Source organism: Xenopus tropicalis, chromosome 1, assembly GCF_000004195.4.
Source record: "Xenopus tropicalis strain Nigerian chromosome 1, UCB_Xtro_10.0, whole genome shotgun sequence".
Lineage (NCBI taxonomy): Eukaryota > Metazoa > Chordata > Amphibia > Anura > Pipidae > Xenopus > Xenopus tropicalis.
This window is the reverse complement of record NC_030677.2, coordinates 170,222,514-170,242,360: the sequence shown is the minus strand read 5'-3', so window position 1 is coordinate 170,242,360 and position 19,847 is coordinate 170,222,514. Positions and strand designations below refer to the sequence as shown.

Genomic DNA, 19,847 nt, shown 5'->3' with positions numbered 1-19,847 from the left:
ATGAAAATTTCTGACTTGTATTGATCAAAAAAGTGCAATGCTGAATTTGCTAAATTTTCAAACCAAAACACCAGATATAAGGATACTTACTTAAAGGAAAACTATACCCCAGAATGAATATAGTAGCTAGTTTATATTATGTTATGTGACCTATTAAAGAATCTCGGAAAACTGGAATATATATGTAACCCTAATTTGGTTACTGTTGTACTTTTAACACACAATCACCTGCGTGTGGCGCTAGAGGAGCCCGGAGCCCCCGCTTATTATGGGGGACAGGTATGATATGAATGAATGGCGTGCCTCCACCCAGGGTAGGTATAGGTAGAACTATATGTCTCCTCCCTGGGAAAACTCTACGGGGTCCTCCTTGGACCCGGAATCCCTGCAACTCCCGGTACCTTGCCCCTCCCTTGGGGTAGCTGCTTACCAGGCAGTTGAGGATCCTCAGTATATGAACAGCCAAGACACCGGTTAAAATGGTGAACCAGATGAACTTGTTTTATTGTTGATGCAGGCAGAACATTCAGAGGATGTCACACAGATGGCTCAAGTCACATACTCTCTCTTTGGGCTACCCCTGGTACTCCCGCCAGATGATCCCACCTAGCAACTCACCCCGGTCCACGTGTAGGGCCCCTTCACTGGGAACATTCCCAGGTGCTGACTTGGCTCCTCTTACTACACACTACAGGACCTGAACTCCAGCCATGAGTGCTGGGGGGTCTTAACCCCTCTCTCTCCTGTTGGGGCTATCGCTGCCCGTTCTCTCTAGCCTGCCTGTCACTCCAAGAATGACCTATTACAGTACCTCCTGTACTAGAACACTAGTCTGTTGTTCACCTCCTTACAAAGGGGGTCCCAGGTAGAAAGACCTTCACAAAATGGGTGTCATCCCCTTTTATATTGCAGCATACTGCCACCTAGTGGTTGCTGCTGAATAACAGGGAAACTCCCTTTTCACACATAAACATCTAGGACCACCTTTAGGTGTCTATATCCATAAGGCCACCCTCATGGTGCTTGTCTAAAGGGGAACTAATCCTGAAGGGGCCCAATTCTTTGGGGTCCCTACATATATATATCAGTAGATTTTGCCCTTTTGCATCTTTTCCCTTGAGCCTCCATTTAGGGCTGTGTGCTCCCTCAGAGATCAGCTGACAGGAAATAATGCAGCTCTAACTGTAACAGGAAGTAGTATGGGAGTAAATTACAGAACTCTGTCCATTAATTGGCTGATGTGACCTAGCATGTATGTGTGCCCTTGGTTTGTTTGTGTGCTCTGTGAATCCCAGGAGGCGGCCCTTAGGTCTTAAAATGGCAATTTTTTATTTAGGATTACCTAATGTCACATACTACTAAATAGTATATTTTTATGGAAATGGTTTATTTAGATGAAGCAGGGTTTTACATATGAGCTTGGTTATGCAATATTTTTTTATAGAGACCTACATTGTTTGGGAGTATAGTTTTCCTTTAAGACAACAAGGGCAGAAGTACCCCTAAAATAAATTGACCCCAGAAAGCCATATATTTATGGAAATAATACATTCTGTAGAATTAAAAATGGCAAAATATGTTTTTTACTTCAAACTTTGCTGAACAAATGCAAATTCTGAACACTTGTACACATGTATACACTCAATGCATTTTAAAATGGTTAACTTTGTCTTTCTACTCTAAGCTATTAAAACAGCAAAGCCTTTCTATAGTATTTCTAAACATAGATGAAATTACCCTAAAGCTTGCGCTAAAGCAGAAGTAGATCAGTTACTGTCACCCCTATAGAATCTGTAATCTGCTTTGGTCCCTTTATCAAAAGACAATACCTTCTATGATCTGTATTATAAAAGGTTAAATGTACATAAATAGATATTATGCATTAATATATTTGCACACAATTTTTAAAAATACAATGATACACTTACAAATGTTACCAAAGCAGACAGAAAAGACAGATTGCATTATTGGAACAACCTTTTTGTCTTAATTATAGTAGTTTTTTTTAAAGCAGTTACTGACAACCCACTGAGTTCTAAATGGCACTGCAGTGCCAGGCTAAAGTGGTGCATGTTGTTCAGTGCTGAATTTTCATGGCATTTTTTCAAATTCAAAATATTTTTCTACTAGAATTTGGTCCTTTCCCAGCACAGGGGAAACTGTATAATATTTTTGTTTGCACAACGGTTTCCTTTGCTTTCTGCAGTTGTATCCCTGTGTAATTTGCAGCAGTAACCCTTTCCTGCCAAGACAGTATTACACTCCAGAATACACATGATACTTACTTGTTAGGTATCAGGCAAACATAGCAATGCTCCATGTATTTTTGATACTGGGAAACCTGGAACTTAATAGAGGGGTTTCACTGCTTAATGAATAAAGGATACGCTTCAGGAGTCCAAATGTTTCCAAGTAAAACACACATATTTAAAAGCAATGATAAACTTTACATCAGAAAGAGCAACAGGAATCTAATACACTAGAATAATACCTGCACATGGCAATGTATGGCCAGGTACTATGTGGTAGGCTTATTTTCAGATGTAATTATTACTGAAATGTGTTTTTTCTACAAAAAAGTTCATCCATGTGTATAACCCCCACTGCCTAACATGGGATAAGAACATTTTATCCCCCTATATAACATGTACTACATAAGTCAAACAACTTATTCAAATGATTGAGAGATTTAAAAAAAAAAAAAAATGTGCAATAGGAAAGCAGGACTATAGATTCCCCAGTCTTAAAAAGCCCCAACAATATTATGTGCCTGAACTCACCATTAATGCAAAAATGGTGAGAAGACTCCCCATGACACTTCTTATGCTCTGTATGAGTTTGGGACAAAATGTCTCTAAATTATGTTTCAAGCCAGTCTTTTGCTTTCAGTTATGCTTCTCACTTTCACAAAATGATGTCTGTGTCTGATTCCTTAGATGCAGGGGTGCTGTGTCTACTGATAGAGGTTACTGTGGGAAACTCCAAGGTTCTGCTGTGTCAATAGGCACACTGTGCTTTATTTGAAACAAGAGACAGGAAAAAACAAATGGCAACTATGTGAAAGTGCAAGGAGCACATTATGCTGTCATTAATGGAATTTTTCCTCACAATGACTGTGGCCATTTTGTGCAACCACAACTGCACTTGAAGGTGATAAATGACCCCTTATGTGAGACACTAATGTAAGCAACACTCATGTTTCATGATACAGGAACTTGCAGGCCTGAGTGGCTAAAAAAGTCATTGTATACAGAGGGCACATTTTGAAGTAACACAGGAATATGTCGAGCAAAATAGGGTGTAAATCACCCCCACATAAGGCAACTAATCTCCTTGTGTGCCACCAGCCTAAAAGGAATAATGTGCTCAAAGTAAGTAGCAAGAAGCTTGCTACCCATGGTGCTGGGAGTCTTCCTGGGTGACTATCACAGACCAGAACAACTTGTATAGCTTCTGTGCCCCTTGGGAATGCCTGGCATTTTGTAGCAACCATGTGTGCCACAGCCAAGGTAGAAAGAAAAATGCAGCAGTTTAACTAACAGTTCTAAATCCATTCTCTCCATTTATATTGACTCCATTACAACAAGTCGGAGTACATCTGGAGGGGGCTGTTATACGCAATATGTTTAGTTTAAAGAAAGTACAACGACACATTCAACATATGGAACTTTGTGGATATTTAATGTATCTGCTCGTGATTTCATTTGCTTTTCTTATTCTTGTTGATTTTCTTCTTGTTTTTGCGCTGAATTGTGTTATGTTTATTTTTATGGCTGTGATCCTCTAGCAGGATCCCAGCTGTTGTGTGTTTATCAAATCAATGCTACACAAGTTACTGCTACTAAATATGCCAAGGGAGTCTGCTAGTCACTGATCGTTTTTGAAAGCGCTTGTTGGAAAAAAAACAGATCAAAGTGTTCTGGACATCATTTTTCAGAACAGCACATTTCTTAAGAGAATATTATTTATGAGAATGCTACAGTAAGCCAGATCATCACAACCCGTGGTGCCTACGTGTGTATGTGCGTGTATCATGATGAAAACACTAATAATAAGACTAATAAAATACTGGAGGACTCATTAACTAATACAGATTAAAAGGATGCAAATATTATGCTTATTTATTCCATTCATTCACATTCTCTATGTGCCAAGCACCTTTGCCTCTACTGTGTGCCCATTAACGCTGCAGATACCTTTAAGCTATCGCTACACTGAATGTGGCAGTTGTTGTGACTGCAATTAAAGAAAACTATGTAGGTCTCTATAAAAATATATTGTATAAACAAGCTCATATGTAAAACCCTGCCTCATCTAAATAAACCATTTCCATAAAATTATACTTTTTTAGTAGTATGTGCTATTGGGTAATCATAAATAGAAAATTTGCCATGGGCTACCCCCTGGGATCATAGGATTCACAGTGCACACAAACAAGGCACACATACATGCTAGGCCCCATCAGCCAATGACTGGACAGAGTTCTGCCTTTTGATTCCACACTACTTCCTGTTACAGTTAGAGCTGCATTATTTCTGGTCAGTGTTCCAGTTTGGCTAGATTCTTTAATAGGCCACTAAACATAATATAAACTATCTGTTGATTAAGCATTCATTTTGGGGGTATATAGTTTTCCTTTAAATTGTAATTATGGGGCAAATGTTGGCAGCTTTTATAAGCCCATGTATGGCCATGTGAATGCCAGCCATACGTCACTAGATACACCACCATAGTTACTAAAGCAATCTATTCATTTATTACTTGTCTAGCCTCTGCCTTAAATATAGGTAGGAATTCGCCAAGCCATACCAGAATACAAACTCTGCAAACAGTAAAAGAGAACTTAATTTACACCTTCCTTAATAATGATCTGTTGTTTGCCATAAGGATGGGTGATTTTCTCATCTCCAAGCAAGAATGTAGCTGTGTTTCTGTATTGATTTAATTTGAACCTGATGAATGTACTGCAATAAATCCTCTGAGCCCCACAGTAGCCAGAGCAAATAGAAGAAAGCAGATTCTCCTCTCATTTAAATAAGAGGGTCTGGATGGAATAAATTGGTGATAAAAGTTCATTTAAACACATAAGGCATGCCTTTTATTATCTCCCCATCTACTGCTACTATTACTACTATTTTGTGACTGGCTAAGAGCACAGGCACATGGGATTCTTTTGGGAGATTTCAGCAGGCGGTGCCTTTTTATGTATCCCAAAAAAGCAGTGGCAAAACACCCAAAAGTGCCTTTGTTAACTTGTAAGCACTTGTCAGGAGATTGAAAACTGGCCTGGAAATGCAACAGTCCATTATCAGAAAACTAATTCCCAACAAATTCTTGCAAAACCTCTTCAAGGTAAATCACTGTGCCACTGCCATAAAAATAGAAACCCTGTCACAGCATAGGCTGGGTCCTGGGTGGAGGACACAGGATTGTATTGGAAAAAACGCACACCTATTTATTTTGGCCAAATGCGCCCTCGCAAATAGCATGGCACAGGACCATGAGAATCTACCCTCACAGAATTGATTGTCCCTCACTTAACGATTTCCAGTGGCTGTTTATTCTCCTGTTGCTCTTTTTACCTTGTCGAAGTTGGTCAGTAACCCCCATTATGGGGCACATTTACTAAGATCTGATTTTTTTCTGGACTTAAAACACAGTATGGTAAAAGTTCGGAGTAGGCGTTCTGGGTTTTTAAGAATGTAAATAAAGTTCGAGTTTATCCATTCTCTGGCTGACCATGGTGCTTTGCGAGCCGCTTTCTTCAGAGATAAAAGTTCGGAGTAACCACGATAATTTCTGAAGTTCTAAAGTGTCACGAAAATGCTTTTATCGTTTGTACAAATTGCGTTCCGAAAGTCACAATATTTTTGTGCCGAAAAGTTCGTGAAGCCACAAAAACTGGCTTTGATGCCTTCCATGTCTGGCTTTGGAAGCCTTCCATAGGACTCAATGGTACATGAAAAACGTGTGGAATTTTAACAAACTTTTCCCATAAATTCAGAAATGTTCTATCGGTTAACAAAAAGTTAGAAACAATTTGAAATTATCTCAAAATTGTTTAGTAAATGGGCCCCTATATGTCAGGGAAAGACCCTAGCACTGCAGGGAGCAACTGTCACTTTGTCAGGTTCTGTGGGTTTGAACATTGTTCCTCCAAAAAGTGACTGAAAGGTTATCTTGCAGAAATACTACTAATGAAAGAAGTTCATTATATTGCAAGGAGTCATTTACTGGGGCAAAAAAATAACACTCAGAAAAATGTTTAATCATAGCAATGCATGTATTTCTACACTTTTAAAATGTGACGCATTATTTGCTACATTTTGTAGCAGCATCAGAGAAATGACAGTAACATATGTATCAAATAGTAACATTTGCTTTTTTAAGCAAGGCTCCGGCAGCTTGTTCAACAGGGTGAATAAGCTGCAGCAGCTGTTATTATTTGTGTGTGGTGTACTATATGAAAAGAAAAGGGGACATTTATACAATCCCCTGCACCAAGTGCTAGACCCCAATGGGGTGCAAAACTTTAAAGTGACTTTTGTGACTTTAAAGCTCTGGACAACTGAAGGTTGTGCAGAACTAAATCTGTGTGCAGGATTTGGACAAATCCAAAAATTAAGGATTGAATGCATTCCTACAATAAAGTTACAAGGAATATGTATATCCTAAACAAGGATTAATATCCAAAATGCATAGGGACACTCCTATTTCACTTCCAGAGCGCAACAAAGTAAGGCTAAGCACAGTCTTGGTCAGAGCCATGGACTGGGTTATTGGATTGGGTTATTGGCAATGGAACAGAGGAACTGGATTATGAGCAAATGAGCACCCTTGGGAGTTTATTGCGGTTATTGAGTTATATTCTCATGGGTCTGCTCTGGGCTAGAAATATGTAAGTGATCTCTATTTGGTGCAAATGAGAGGGTTTTATTTTCAAATACTATACTACAGGTGCTTACTTTCCTGTTATTAGAATATAAATTCACAATGTTTTGTCACTATCGCTTACCTTTGCTGAAAATTAAAGTGTCAGATTTTTTCTATATTTAGTCCATCACCTTTCATCCTCTCCTGGGCTTTCCCTCACATCGCTACCTCCTGTTGCTTCATTGTACAAAGATGATTAAAGAAAATCTTGTTCAGTATCCTTATCTAATGATTACCTATTACAGCAAATTGCATGGCAGGAGACTGCACTGGGGAAAACTAGAATATTTTACAGTATTAAAATCTATTAGCATCATTGTGAAAGGGGGCCCCTGGCATGTAAAAATAAATAAATCATGGATCTGTCCTGCAGCTGTTGCACTGGGTTGCGGTGGGTTTGCGCTGAACTTTTCCATGCACCCCCCCCCCCCCCCCGCCATAGAATGCTCTGCTTCCACCTTTTGATGTCAGTATTTATAGATTTGCGCCCTGTCCTGCTCTTTTCTTTCGGGAGGGGTGGGTCTGGTGCTGGTCTATAAATACAGAGAAAAGAAGGGATAGGGTTGGGTGGGGTGCAAATCGACCTGCACATCACTAGCGTCCTTTTGAAGGATTTGACATGGGGCCCCCGAGACATATAGGGCAATTGCACACAGGGGCCCCATTTGAAAAATATCAATCTATTGTATAAAGGGGTGGTTCATCTATAAGTTAACTTTAAATATGTTATAGAATACCCTAGCAACTTTACAATTGGTTTTCATTATTTATGTTTTTATAGTTATTGAATCATTTGCTTTCCTCTTGTGCCTTTTTCCTGATTTCAAATGGGGGTCACTGACCCCTGCAGCTAAAAACCTCTTGCTCTGTGAGGCTACAATGTTATTATTACTGTTAATTTTTACATTTAAAAAAAATCATTTGAACCACTGCCTGGTTGCTAAGGTAAAAAAAGACCCTAGCAATCGGATAGCTGCTGAAATTCAAAACTGGAGAGCTGCTAAAGAAAAAGCTAAATAACTATGAAACCACAAATAATAGAAAATGAAAACCAATTGCAAATTGTCTCAGAACATCATTGTCTACATAATTCTAAAAGCTAAACAGCCCCTTTAACATAATTTGTCCTCTATTTGTATTGTGCTTTCCCTGCAAAGGGGCCCCTGTGATGTTGGGGTCCCTTCCAAATCCCCCCATCCCTACTCCTATAACCAGAGCATGCATCTCTCTCTCAGAGCATAGCATATGATGCATATCAATTGTTCCCCACTCCTCTCTTGCAATCAGAGAAAAATCATTTGCCAGTTATCACTGGTCCCGTTGGTAATTCATTAGACAGGGAGTGCTGCAGTACAAGGAGAAATACGGTAATGCAGGAGTAACGCTGCCAGCCTGTGTGAATGTGAAGCGCAGGCAGAGAGTAGCAGGCAGTCAGTAGGGGAGAGCAGGACAGGGAGCTTCCCAATGGAACTTCTCTCTGGTGAATGTTAAGGAGAGCCGGGAAAGTGAATGCGCATTTGGAGGTGTGCGGGAAGGGCGCCCTATGTCACAGCTGAACTTCCAGCCTTGCACTTTTCCCTCCTGTGGCGGGTCAGAAGCGCTCAGTGACGCAGGCAATCGCTGGCCACTAGACTGCAGCTCATTCCCTGTGCGTTTGTCGGGAGTTGATGGCACTGTGCAAACAGGGAGAGGAGAAAGACGAGCAAGAGGGAGATGTGAGTGAGAAAATGTGGGGGAAGATCGGCTCAGGGAGGGATGGGCTCAGACACCCTCTTCTGAAGCTCCCCTGAGTTGGACTGCTGCAGCATGTCAGCCAAGTCTAAGGGGACATCCTCGCCATCAGAGGGGCCAGCCTCCAAAGCCAAGGTGAAGGAGCAAATCAAGACTATCGTGGATGATTTGGAATTAGTCCTGGGAGACCTGAAGGATGTAGCTAAGGAACTTAAGGAGGTAAGGTCTCCGTGTGTGGGAGGGGCAGAGCGGCACTTTCTCTTCTTGCTGCGGAGCGGAGGTTCGGATGCGCAGGGGCAGGGCTAGTGCTGTCGCTCGCTGGCAGTTGTGCCGATTCGGCTTTTGTGAATGGGACCGGGGGAGTTTGGAGAACGCAGTTTTCTAGTACTCTGCCCATTAACCCCCTCAGTGCCAAGCAGCTCACCATGCCAGAGTCTGATGTTCAGTTGGAAGTGACTGGCATGCTGGCAAACTGCACTCATCACATTAGAATACTTGGCATTTGTCCACAGATTTTCCTTTGCTGCAAATGAGACTGCTGATCAGATGTACAGCATGCAGATGGTTTGACCATAGCTGTTGCTTGTCATGTACAAGTTTTGTGGGTCTTGGTCTGAAGTCAGAATGTTAAGTGAAAAGGGATTGTCTGTTTGGACCAAGCACATAAACCGTATTAAATTGCATCTATAAGCCACCTACTGAAATTCCTATTAATGATATTGAGATTTCATTCAGCCATTATAAAACATGCCTGCAGGCATCCCTGGGTACCAGTGATTCATCGGATTGCATCTCTGTACAGTGCTTACTTACTAGTACATAAAAGCGTATGGACTTACATACTAAAGGAGCTCTGCCCACTACAGTGCTTTCCATAAAGCCACGATTAGCTAAATCACCCTAATTTGGAATCTAGATGTGCCCTGTGGTGCCTTCAGAGCATCAATAGCTATTTTGTTCCCTGAGTGCTGTCAATTGTGCTGCTTCATGTGCTGTACTGCTTAATGTTTGTATACATTCTTTTATTACATATGCTGATACTATTGACATATAGCACTGGCTGTAAATCACTCAGTCTAGCACATTTAGAGATGAATACCATAGAAAGGAATGGTTTTGCTTTGGAAAGCTTTTCTGCATGCAAACACGGGATTTTACAGCCTGATAAAAAGAAGCAGTCAATAGAAAGATCCATCTTTTGGATGAATGCATGCTAATATCAGGCTGGAGACGCTGGCATTTGTAGATTTGCTGCCAGTGGTTACAACAAGTAATTATGTAAGTGCTAAAGTAAATAATGGGCTTCCTCCTAATATTTCCATGCAGTGATTAGACGGAATAAATGGAATGGGTCTGTCTGTCTCAGGCATGGTCGGGGGGGGGGGGGGGGGGCATGTTTTCTTTTGCCATTGGCAAGTGTCACATTCCTTCTGCTTTAAAAGGAGACATCATATAACTCAGAGGATAATGTCAGCAGCAGAAAATACAGCAACATGGCCAAGGATTTGTTTTAAGCAATTCCTTGAGTTATAATTTTGTAACACAACTGGTCGACAGATGGTTGGATTATTCATTGAAATTCCAGTCCAAACACTTTGCCTCGTAATCCTTTTGTTTGCCATTCTATATCTATAAGTAGCTTTTTCCTGTAGCGTTTTGGGTTCGATCTGAGCTGCTTGCAACAGGTTTTTATCTGACTTTAGTGTAGTGGTGTGTCGGAATTCAGCTGTATGGGCACAAATGCAGGAAATACAGAGGGATGAGGATACAAATGAGGATACTGAAGTTATATATAATATATGTATATAATATATATATATATATATATATATATATATATTTGTACATTGTGTATACACACCGTCTATACATACTGACAAATGCATGGAGGATAAACAGGGATGACTTATGATGTGTGATTTATGTATATACCCCGTGATTACACAAAAGCACCCATGGGATTACTGTATTGCAACTGACTTTGGGATAACAAAATGTGTTTTCATTTTCCTTTATGATGTCATTGTAATGTACAAATCTCCTGGTTGAATTGCCCTTTTATTTTTGCAGCCTCATATGTGTTGCTTGTGCATGCAAAGCACTTAGATCCTTTTCAAAATAAACCGTATTTATCATCTGTTATAATTAAGGGGAAGGCAGTTGCCTCTCAGAATATTAATAGCAACAGTATCCCATTCTGTCAGATTCTTTAGCCAAGGAAGGAACATTTACAAAAAAAAAAAAGGAAACTGGGAAAGATGCAGCCTGTTTCTGATTGGAGGATCACATTTATTTGGGATTAGCAGTACAGAATTCCTGCATCTGGAAGGCAGATTGAAATCACTAATCTTTTATTACAATTATTTACCTTCACTGTATAAGCCAGCTTTACATATACTTATATGGCTGAATAGTTTTCAGCTATTTGTATAAGATTCTTCTTGGACCTTGTGTCATATTCTGACATTGGGTTGAGTGGTACTAGGCATGCAGTGAATATCATTTATTGCAAGTTTAAATATATGTTTATACTGTGTATGCCATGGAAAAGGTTTGGGATTGTTCTTTATAAGGCTTCCATTTAATGTAAAAGGTTTAGGAAAAGATATTGGCATAGGTTATCCAGCTCAGCAGACATTATTATTCTGTATATTTTTGTTTGCTCTGATAATTAGCGGCTGCCATGTTGCTCCTCACCAGGGCAAGTATTTCAATGTTATCCATAGGCTGCAGAAGGTACTATGCTTGCTTTACCTGCCAATCACTTCTCAATGCAGCACTTACAGACCTTGTTATTTCTCATCAAGGGAAGCTACACACAACTGCCTGAAAATAGACAATGATGAATGGGAAGCTTGAATATGATATTACGGCTACTTATTACTTGTTTTACCATTTATGTAGCTCAACATTTTAGGTTATTGAATACAACATTTTAATTGCATTAATGAGATTATCAGTGCCCTGATAATCCAACAAAGGGGGTGGTATACTGGCAATCTATTTTCCTGTTTAGCTCAAACAAAAACCATTCCATGATTACAACAATAGGCAAAAAGTATGCTCAGCACAAGCCGTTTTTATTGAATTTGTGTTGAACAAAGGGGTATACTGCCCCTTTAAGCAGGAATACTTTTTGTAATTTGCATGTAGAACAGTACAAGAGGTTTATGGCTACAACATTACATACATACATACTGCATGAACAACACAATTTAGCTTAGACAGTTAATGACTTGCACATGTTTTATTTTCTTTCCAATTTAATACTGTGTTTTCAAAAGAAAATTGTCCAGGATACAGTATGACTAAATGTGCCAAAAACACAATGTTTAAAGAGGTGTTTAAACAGAAACACATGTATGTCAGATATCTATGTCTACAAAAACATGAGATCATCCATTAGTTCGCTTGGACATGGATCGCGAATCAAATTCCACTACAGTGAATGTAGCCATAAAAACAGCCGTGATCTATTATTGGACATAGCTAGGCATAGAAAGTCAAAAGGGAAAGAGAAAAAAGGAAAGAGTGACAAATATACACAGAGACAGATTATCCACAAGGCCCCTAGGCTCCTGCCTAGGGTCACATCAGTTCTAGGGGCCTTCTGAGGGCTAGAAACCTAGGCACAGCAGCATTAGAAAAAGCCATCTTTAGTGGTAGCGGGGCCAGGCTAAAACAGTTACAACCTGTGGCCTTTCAGCTGGCATCAGTCTACAACTGCATAGCCTGAACTGTTAGAAAGTGGTACTCAAACAATAGCTAGATACACTGTAATAATGTGCTAATGTGCCCATGTTACCATACTATTCCTTATCATCTTATTCCTAGCAACAGCTGCTGTTATGCAAGGTCCTGCTGTAACAAGGCTTCACTTGCCTTTGGACCCATAAAAAAATCTTGTTTCTCTGGGAGAGGAACTACCTTGGCAGAAGGGCCCCAAATCATGGCCACACCTGGAGCCCCATATTCTCTTAATCCATTTCTGCATCTACACATTCCTATAGAATGTAATTTATGTAGTCAGTGTTTATGATATTCTTTCTTAAAGAAATTCTACAATCAAACCATACCAGGGGTTATTTATGCACAATGTACTTTTGGAAGTGCCAGTAGATACCATTTTCAGTGTGAGTGTGACGTGTTTGCCTGATTCTTTTGGCAAATCTGTGTTGTGCCTTTTGAGGCACTTGGGACTTGGTTTGGAGGTGTTAGGATTGTTGTAAGTTCTGTTTTTCCTTATACCCCCTTCTACTGTTCTTACATGACAGGCCTGCAGCCTTATGATTTGTTTACAAAAGAAAATGGAGAAGATACGACAATAAATATAGAGGGAATACAGCAGAAAAAACAGTTTTATGCTTTAAATGATGCTTTAAAGAAATGATTTATTTTTTGAGAACCTGAAAACTATTCAGTGACTCTTTTCTTTTCTTCTTTTCCTTTTAATGTTCCCTGGTGGCCTAGGTTATGCTTTCCACTGCATCTTATTTATCTAATTATTTGTATTAATACTAATTCCTGGAGACAGCCATGCTGTTTCTCTTCTCGGTAACAAGTTAAATCTTGTTTATAGAACCTATTACAAATCAGTGGCCATCTGTGGCCAGATGTTCATGAAAAGTGGTAGAATGCTTGCTTACGTTTACCAAGTATAGCATCCCTGGGACTTGGGAGTATGCTTGTTTTACTCAGCAAGGGAAACAGTAAAAACTCTTGTTTTCTGAATTTATTATTGATCTGTATAATGTCTCTTTAAAGGCCTCCTCTTTGGCAGATTTGGTCACAGAGGACACAGAGCAGCTATAAGCAAATTGCTAATGTAGTCTTTCCAACCACCCTTAATAGCCTAATGGACTTTCCTCAAAGTCTGTAGTCAGGAATCCACACAATATGCTGGTATACATTATTTACTAAGCTGCTGTCCTCTGGGGACATGCAGGCCGTGATAAGGAGATGCACTTTAATTCCGACACAATCTTTGTATGTAGAAAACTCCCCCAAATGCATTGTACATGGTTTTTGATTTCCCCATAATTATCTTGAAATATATACTTTATCCTGTTTTACTTCCATGTATATTTCTTGATTTTAAAAGATATATGTAAGAGATGGTTTGTATTGCCCTGATCAGTCTGAATGTATCTTTAACAACACTTCAGTGCTTAAAGCATGCTTTAAATGAAAGAGCAATTTTTACACAGTACCATTCCTATGTGTAAAGCTTTATTCACATTCACAGTACTCTAGATTTTCAAATTTGTTTCTTCTTTTGGAAAACCAGTTGGTAGATTTTCAGACTTTGCTCACTAATTTAAAGCTGTCAGTTAGTGTTCATAATAGTTTGCACCAAAGGGGAAGGATTTGCAAACAGGTCAGTAAAAATGAAATGCGCCAATCATAAAACACAGTGGCTGACCAGTATTTCTAAGAATAGAGCAGACTGCACTTATATGGGTTAAATGTGGGGGTTGATCACTTTCCTTGCTCTTTAGCTATTACAAGAGCTTTGACTTGTGGTAAATGGACTGTGTACTGTAAAGCACTTGTTGGGTTAGGTGGGTTAGGATCATTTCCTGTGTCACCTCCATTTACCCTTGGGCAATTCAATTATATCCCCAGTGACTTCAGCCTGAAAAATACAGAAGATGCCATCAGTGTCAGACAGTGCTTAGTGATGTTATGAATGTCAAATCACCCACTGAAACGAGTGTATTGTAAGAAAGAGTCAGGACCTAAAAATTAGGATAGGTCTCCATGATACCCTGGGTACATTGAAGTTTTCACGTACAATAGAACAGAGCTGTTAAATAAGGTAAATAAAAAAGAATTTGGGCACCAAAGCCGGTGATTCAACTAAATTTGGATCCCCTAAAAATAGAGTTAAGAAAAACTGCCCTAAGAATATTAGGATTCACCTATTAGAGTTCCATGAACTATATAAAAGTACACACAATGGTGTTTTATTATATAAGTGTAATGATATGATATGATATGATAGATAGATAGATAGATAGATAGATATTGTGGGAATTCACTAAAATGGCAGCAGTTCACAGTATAGTGTCAAGCACCTGCTTATGAATGATAAAAATAATAAAAATAAATAAGCAAGTAATGTCACCATGACCACCAAGATACAACTGTAATAAAGTACTATGACAGAAAGTGCAATTACTTTGTTATGAGATGTGATGCCTGAAGACCTTTTAGCAGTTTGTATTTGAAAAGGGTGCTTGTTTTCTTATGAAGACTGTGGAAACACCAGCTTTTAATTTGGAGGCAAGAAACATAATGGTAGGTAATTACAGAGGCGTGTGGCTTTTAAATGCACATTTACTATATTGATAGCATTTCAGAATTCTACTTTTCTTTCTTGTATCTCACATGATTAAATGTGGGGAAATAATGCACAATAATTACGCCAACCCACTTCTATAAGCTGCCAGCCTACCTGCAGGCACTGGAGAGGGGTTTGAGATAGTGATTTAATGATTTAGGATAAAAACATGAAGCATACTTAAGAAGAAAGAGTAAAGTGGATAACTAATACTCTAAGAAAGGGGCTAACTACATTTTCAAATGTTCAGCTGTTTTGTAAGGAAGTGTTATTATTGTCTTTACATTGGGGCAGCCATCAGATTTTGGGGCTGTGCATCAGAATGACATTAATGTAAGTACATAGTCTCTCTTTAAGGCAATCCTTTATGACTGGTATAAACATTTCCCATTCTAGTGTATGGAATATACAAATGAACAGCATGGGTACATTACACGTGACATATACAGTCAGAACGCATAGTTACTCTCCAAGGTTCCATTCTCCAGGAGAAAGCTACTTTTACTGTAGTTTATGTGCGCAATTACAATGTCAGTGCGTGCTGAGAATGAAAGTGACTTTGTGGTTACCATATATATATATAGGACCTGCTTGAAATACTTAACCATCCAATATGGAGAAAAAGGGCCAAGGATGTCTACTAAAAGAAAGCTGTGTTATTTGCCATTGGCTCTAATAATAATTCTCCGGCATCCAATCTCTGGAAGACAAGAAGACACTACATTGTTTTTGTGTGATTTTTTCGGTTGATGATGAACAATGGGATTACCAAAAAATCCAATTTAAACAAGGAAGATATGTGAAATACAAGGATAGTTTAAAGCTTAGAAGCTTAAAGAGAAAAGAGATGTATTAATAATAAAAGGATGTGCCAGTGCATTATACTCCTCAAAATATAGAAGGAATGTGCTTATAAATTAGTGTTTATTCTTGAACCAACAAGTTGTAATATTGGTGTGTAGGTGCCTTCTCAGTGCATTGTGCCTGAGTCTGAGCTTTCAGAAGGAGCCAGCGCTACACATTAGAACTGCTTTCAGGTAACCTATTGTTTCTCCTACTCTACTTTGATTGGCTGAAGAAATAATAAAAGCTGCCAAGTAATCTTCATCAGAGGAACAATTTAGGTTTCTCTGATGAAGCACCCAATGGTGCGAAACTCGTAAGGAATATGGAGACCATGAAGCTCTGGGAAGCACCTGTTTGTCATTTGGTATAGTATGATTTGCTTTTTGAATGTTTTGTTAACAATTTGAGGCGATAATTTGTTGATTATTTATATTTATATTCATTTATACTCATCGGTGAGACATAACTATTAGATGGCCTCTTTCTCTGTCTATTATTTGTTGTGTAGAACAGTTTAGGTCAGACTGGTAGGTTTAGGAAAAAATATTTAATCTTTATATTAAATTAAGCTGAAATATCAACAGTTGCCTCCAGTCCAGTGCATTAAATACGGTAGGTTGTTGTATTTTCACCTGACACTATTTTAAAAATAATAGCAAACAGTGGCACCCACTAGTAATAATGTGTTGTGCTCTGAAATAATTGTATGAAATGTAAAAATCTGGGTGTTAAATGTGGCATCTAAAAGCTTACAAATTACATATAAATGCTATAAAATGCACAGTTATTGTACCTGCATACTTCCTTAATAATATCTATCCTACACAAGATGCATGTCTAACGGAGGGCCAAGGGAAAAGCATAACGACTATGGCCCTATATTTAGTTGAAGTAGAGTAGAAGTAAAGTTAAAGAGGTCAAAATCTTCAAAGGGGTGATCTATCAACATTCAAATTTTTGCCATGATTTTAATAAGCTAAAACGTCTAATCTTCGAATTATGGTTGAAAAACTAAAATGTTTGATATTTATTAAGTGCCAAAAATCTAAAAACTCACATGTATAAATTTGGCATCTAAAAGCTTGTGAGTTTATGTATAAGTCAATGGGAGTTTGGCAAAATCAAGCCATTTTTTCAATTCGAGTTTTTCGAGTTTGTAAACACAGAAATTTGAGGTATTTCAGTTTTTTTTATTCAGTCAAGTTTTTCATCTTCGGATTTTTTAATAAATAAGCATTTGGGTTTTTTTAATAAAAAAAACCCCATAAATGTTTTTATGTTTCATCATGAAGCAACGTCAAAATAACTGACATTCCTCTCAGTTCCCCTTCTTTATTGAAAAAACTCAAAACGTTGGCATCAGTGTCACCCAGAACATCACTGAAATTACTTTGGAAGCTCAGATGTGACAAAATCCTTGTATTTTCTATAGAAAGATCAAGAACTTCTCTTGGATGAAATGCAAGAAGAAATCATTGATATTTTTCTACACATCTGTAATTGTGCCAAAGCTGAAATGCTATTAAAATAATTGGAAGGGAATAACATTTTACTACTTTAACAAAATTTCAGTGACTTTGAAATCGCTCCTACTTTCCCAGAAAAAATCTTTAAAGCTTTATAAAATGGCATTTCCAACATCACTGGAAATTGCTGAGGTGTTTTAAAGTATTAAATATTTCTAATATGACACTTTATGAATAGAATTTTGTGTTCACAGGCAATAGATTTATTGTGCACTCTCATACACAATAGTCTGCTGTGAGATGCAAAACACTGTAGTTGGTAGCTTCTCCCGGCGGTTTCAGGTGACAGTTGCAGATCATGGGGCTTTTTGTGTCATCACTGGAAAAAGTCATGGTCACAAGTGTTTTAATTCTATCTATCATCTATTATCATCTATCTATCTATCTATCATCTATCTATCTATCTATCTATCTATATATCTATCTATCATCTATCTGTCTGCCTATCTATATATCATCTATCTATCTATTATCTATCTATCTATCTATCTGTCTGCCTATCTATATATCATCCATCTATTTATCTATCTATCTGTCCATCCAATCTATTTATTAATTATTAAGTATTTCTATAGATACTCCTGATTTACGGCTGCTTACCCTTCAAGATATTATTTATAAGCAGGAGCAGGCACACTCATGACAATGTTCCTCCGTGTATTTCAGAGGGTTCACTCAAGCACTAATGTTTTCTTTATCTGTATAACTTTTTCAAGTCATTTTTTTCTTGGAAAGGGTTTAACTGCAGTTTGTAGGTTGTGTAGACACATTGATAGACAGATGACCCTTCTTAGGCTGTTTCAATACCAGCACCAATATAAGTGGCAAGTGATGAGCAAATATTTTTATCAGGTATGGATTAGTGGTGACATTTCGCATTTTGCCCGAGAATATTTTCACAAAACTTTGTCACAAATACTTTTACTGGTAATAAAAGTCAACATGAAAAAACACCCACAGACCACAATGTATTCTGCACAGAAATGGTCGCTGTGGAAAAGTCACCCATAGACTCCAATGTATTTTGCATAGAAATAGTATCTATGAAATAAAGTCTCAATAAAGTGGCAAATACTAAGATGTCTAGGACAAATCAAGTGTATTACAGACAGTTACTAATCTTATTCAGCTCTCTGTAAATCCAGAACATTTATATACAGGTATGGGACCGGTTATCCAGAATGCTCAGGACCTGGGGTTTTCCAGCTGAGGGGTGTTTATATCCTTTTTGGGATCAAAACAAGGTGCTGTTTTATTACTGCAGAGAAAAAGGTAATGAATTTTAAAAAAATTAATTATTTATTATTTATATGGCTTTCTCGACGAGTTTCCAGATAACAGATTCCATACCTGTATCCTCTTTCTCACTTGAATTAAGTCTTTTGCTGTTGTTATACCATTCTCATAATGTCATCATAATGATATTATCATTATATTATATGCAGTAACAAAGAAATACACATCTAGGTATTTATAGTATACACACAATGTTCCAACTGATCTTGTTTTTAATTTAGAGTCACTAAAGGTTAATTTCAAAAGAGAAGGCTTATTAAATGGATTGTATTCTCACTACATGAACACATAATAGCGAACCTTTAAAACATGGACTTGCAGAAATGAGATACTTGAACATCACATTTTATTACAATATTGCTTCTGCCGCACATAAAAGTAAACAATAAAAAGCAATTTTCTCTGGGTGCAGTTTCTGACAGTGGTTGCACACTGCAGCATTTGCTTTTGTCAGATAAAAAAAGAAGCATTTAGATTATTATTCCATGCTCATTGGTATGAATATATATATGAGATAGTGACGGCACTCAGGGAAATTTTCACACTGAAGACATCAGATAAATTATAGAAGTGAGGTTTTATTCAGTCCGACGTTTCAGTTCCAACTGGAACTTTCATTCAACTGGAACTTTTCATTGTCCCTGATGAAAAATAAAACCTCACTTCCATAATTTATCTGATGTCTCCAGTGTGAAAATTCCTGTGAGTGCCATCACTATCTCTTTGTCTGCATCTGTAACACTGCACTGGCACCCAGGTAGCATCTCAGTTTTTTGGTGTGCAGCTTAAAGACTGTCTTTACTTATAGATACAGGTATCGGACCCCTTATCCGGAAACCCATTATCCAGAAAGCTCCGAATTACGGAAAGCCCGTCTCCCATAGACTCCATTATAAGCAAATAATTCTGAATTTTAAAACTGATTTCCTTTTTTTATGTAGAAATAAAACAGAACCTTGTAATTGATCCCAACTAAGATATAAATAATCCTTATTGGAAGCAAAACAATCCTATTGGGTTTAATTAATGTTTTATTAATTTTTTAGTAGACTTAAGGTATGGAGATCCAAATTACGGAAAGACCCCTTATCCAGAATACCCTTGGTCCCGAGCATTCTGGATAATGGGTCCTATACCTGTATATATATTAGAATGTACACAAAACTAGCTAT

The 19,847-nt window shown here is 38.1% G+C and overlaps 1 protein-coding gene and 1 long non-coding RNA gene across 3 annotated transcripts in view; one reads left to right on the top strand and one right to left on the bottom strand.

Moving 5' to 3' along the window:
- The window catches only part of LOC105948047, a 321,644-nt gene that overhangs the window by 72,787 nt on the left and 229,010 nt on the right, over window positions 1-19,847 (bottom strand). The window lies entirely within an intron of this gene.
- The window catches only part of prr16 (proline rich 16), a 173,923-nt gene continuing 162,214 nt past the window's right edge, over window positions 8,139-19,847 (top strand). The window contains exon 1 of the mRNA XM_018090692.2: window positions 8,139-8,883. Within this exon, the coding sequence (XP_017946181.1) occupies window positions 8,740-8,883 (144 nt within the window). The 5' untranslated portion in view covers window positions 8,139-8,739. The remainder of the gene's footprint in view (window positions 8,884-19,847) is intronic.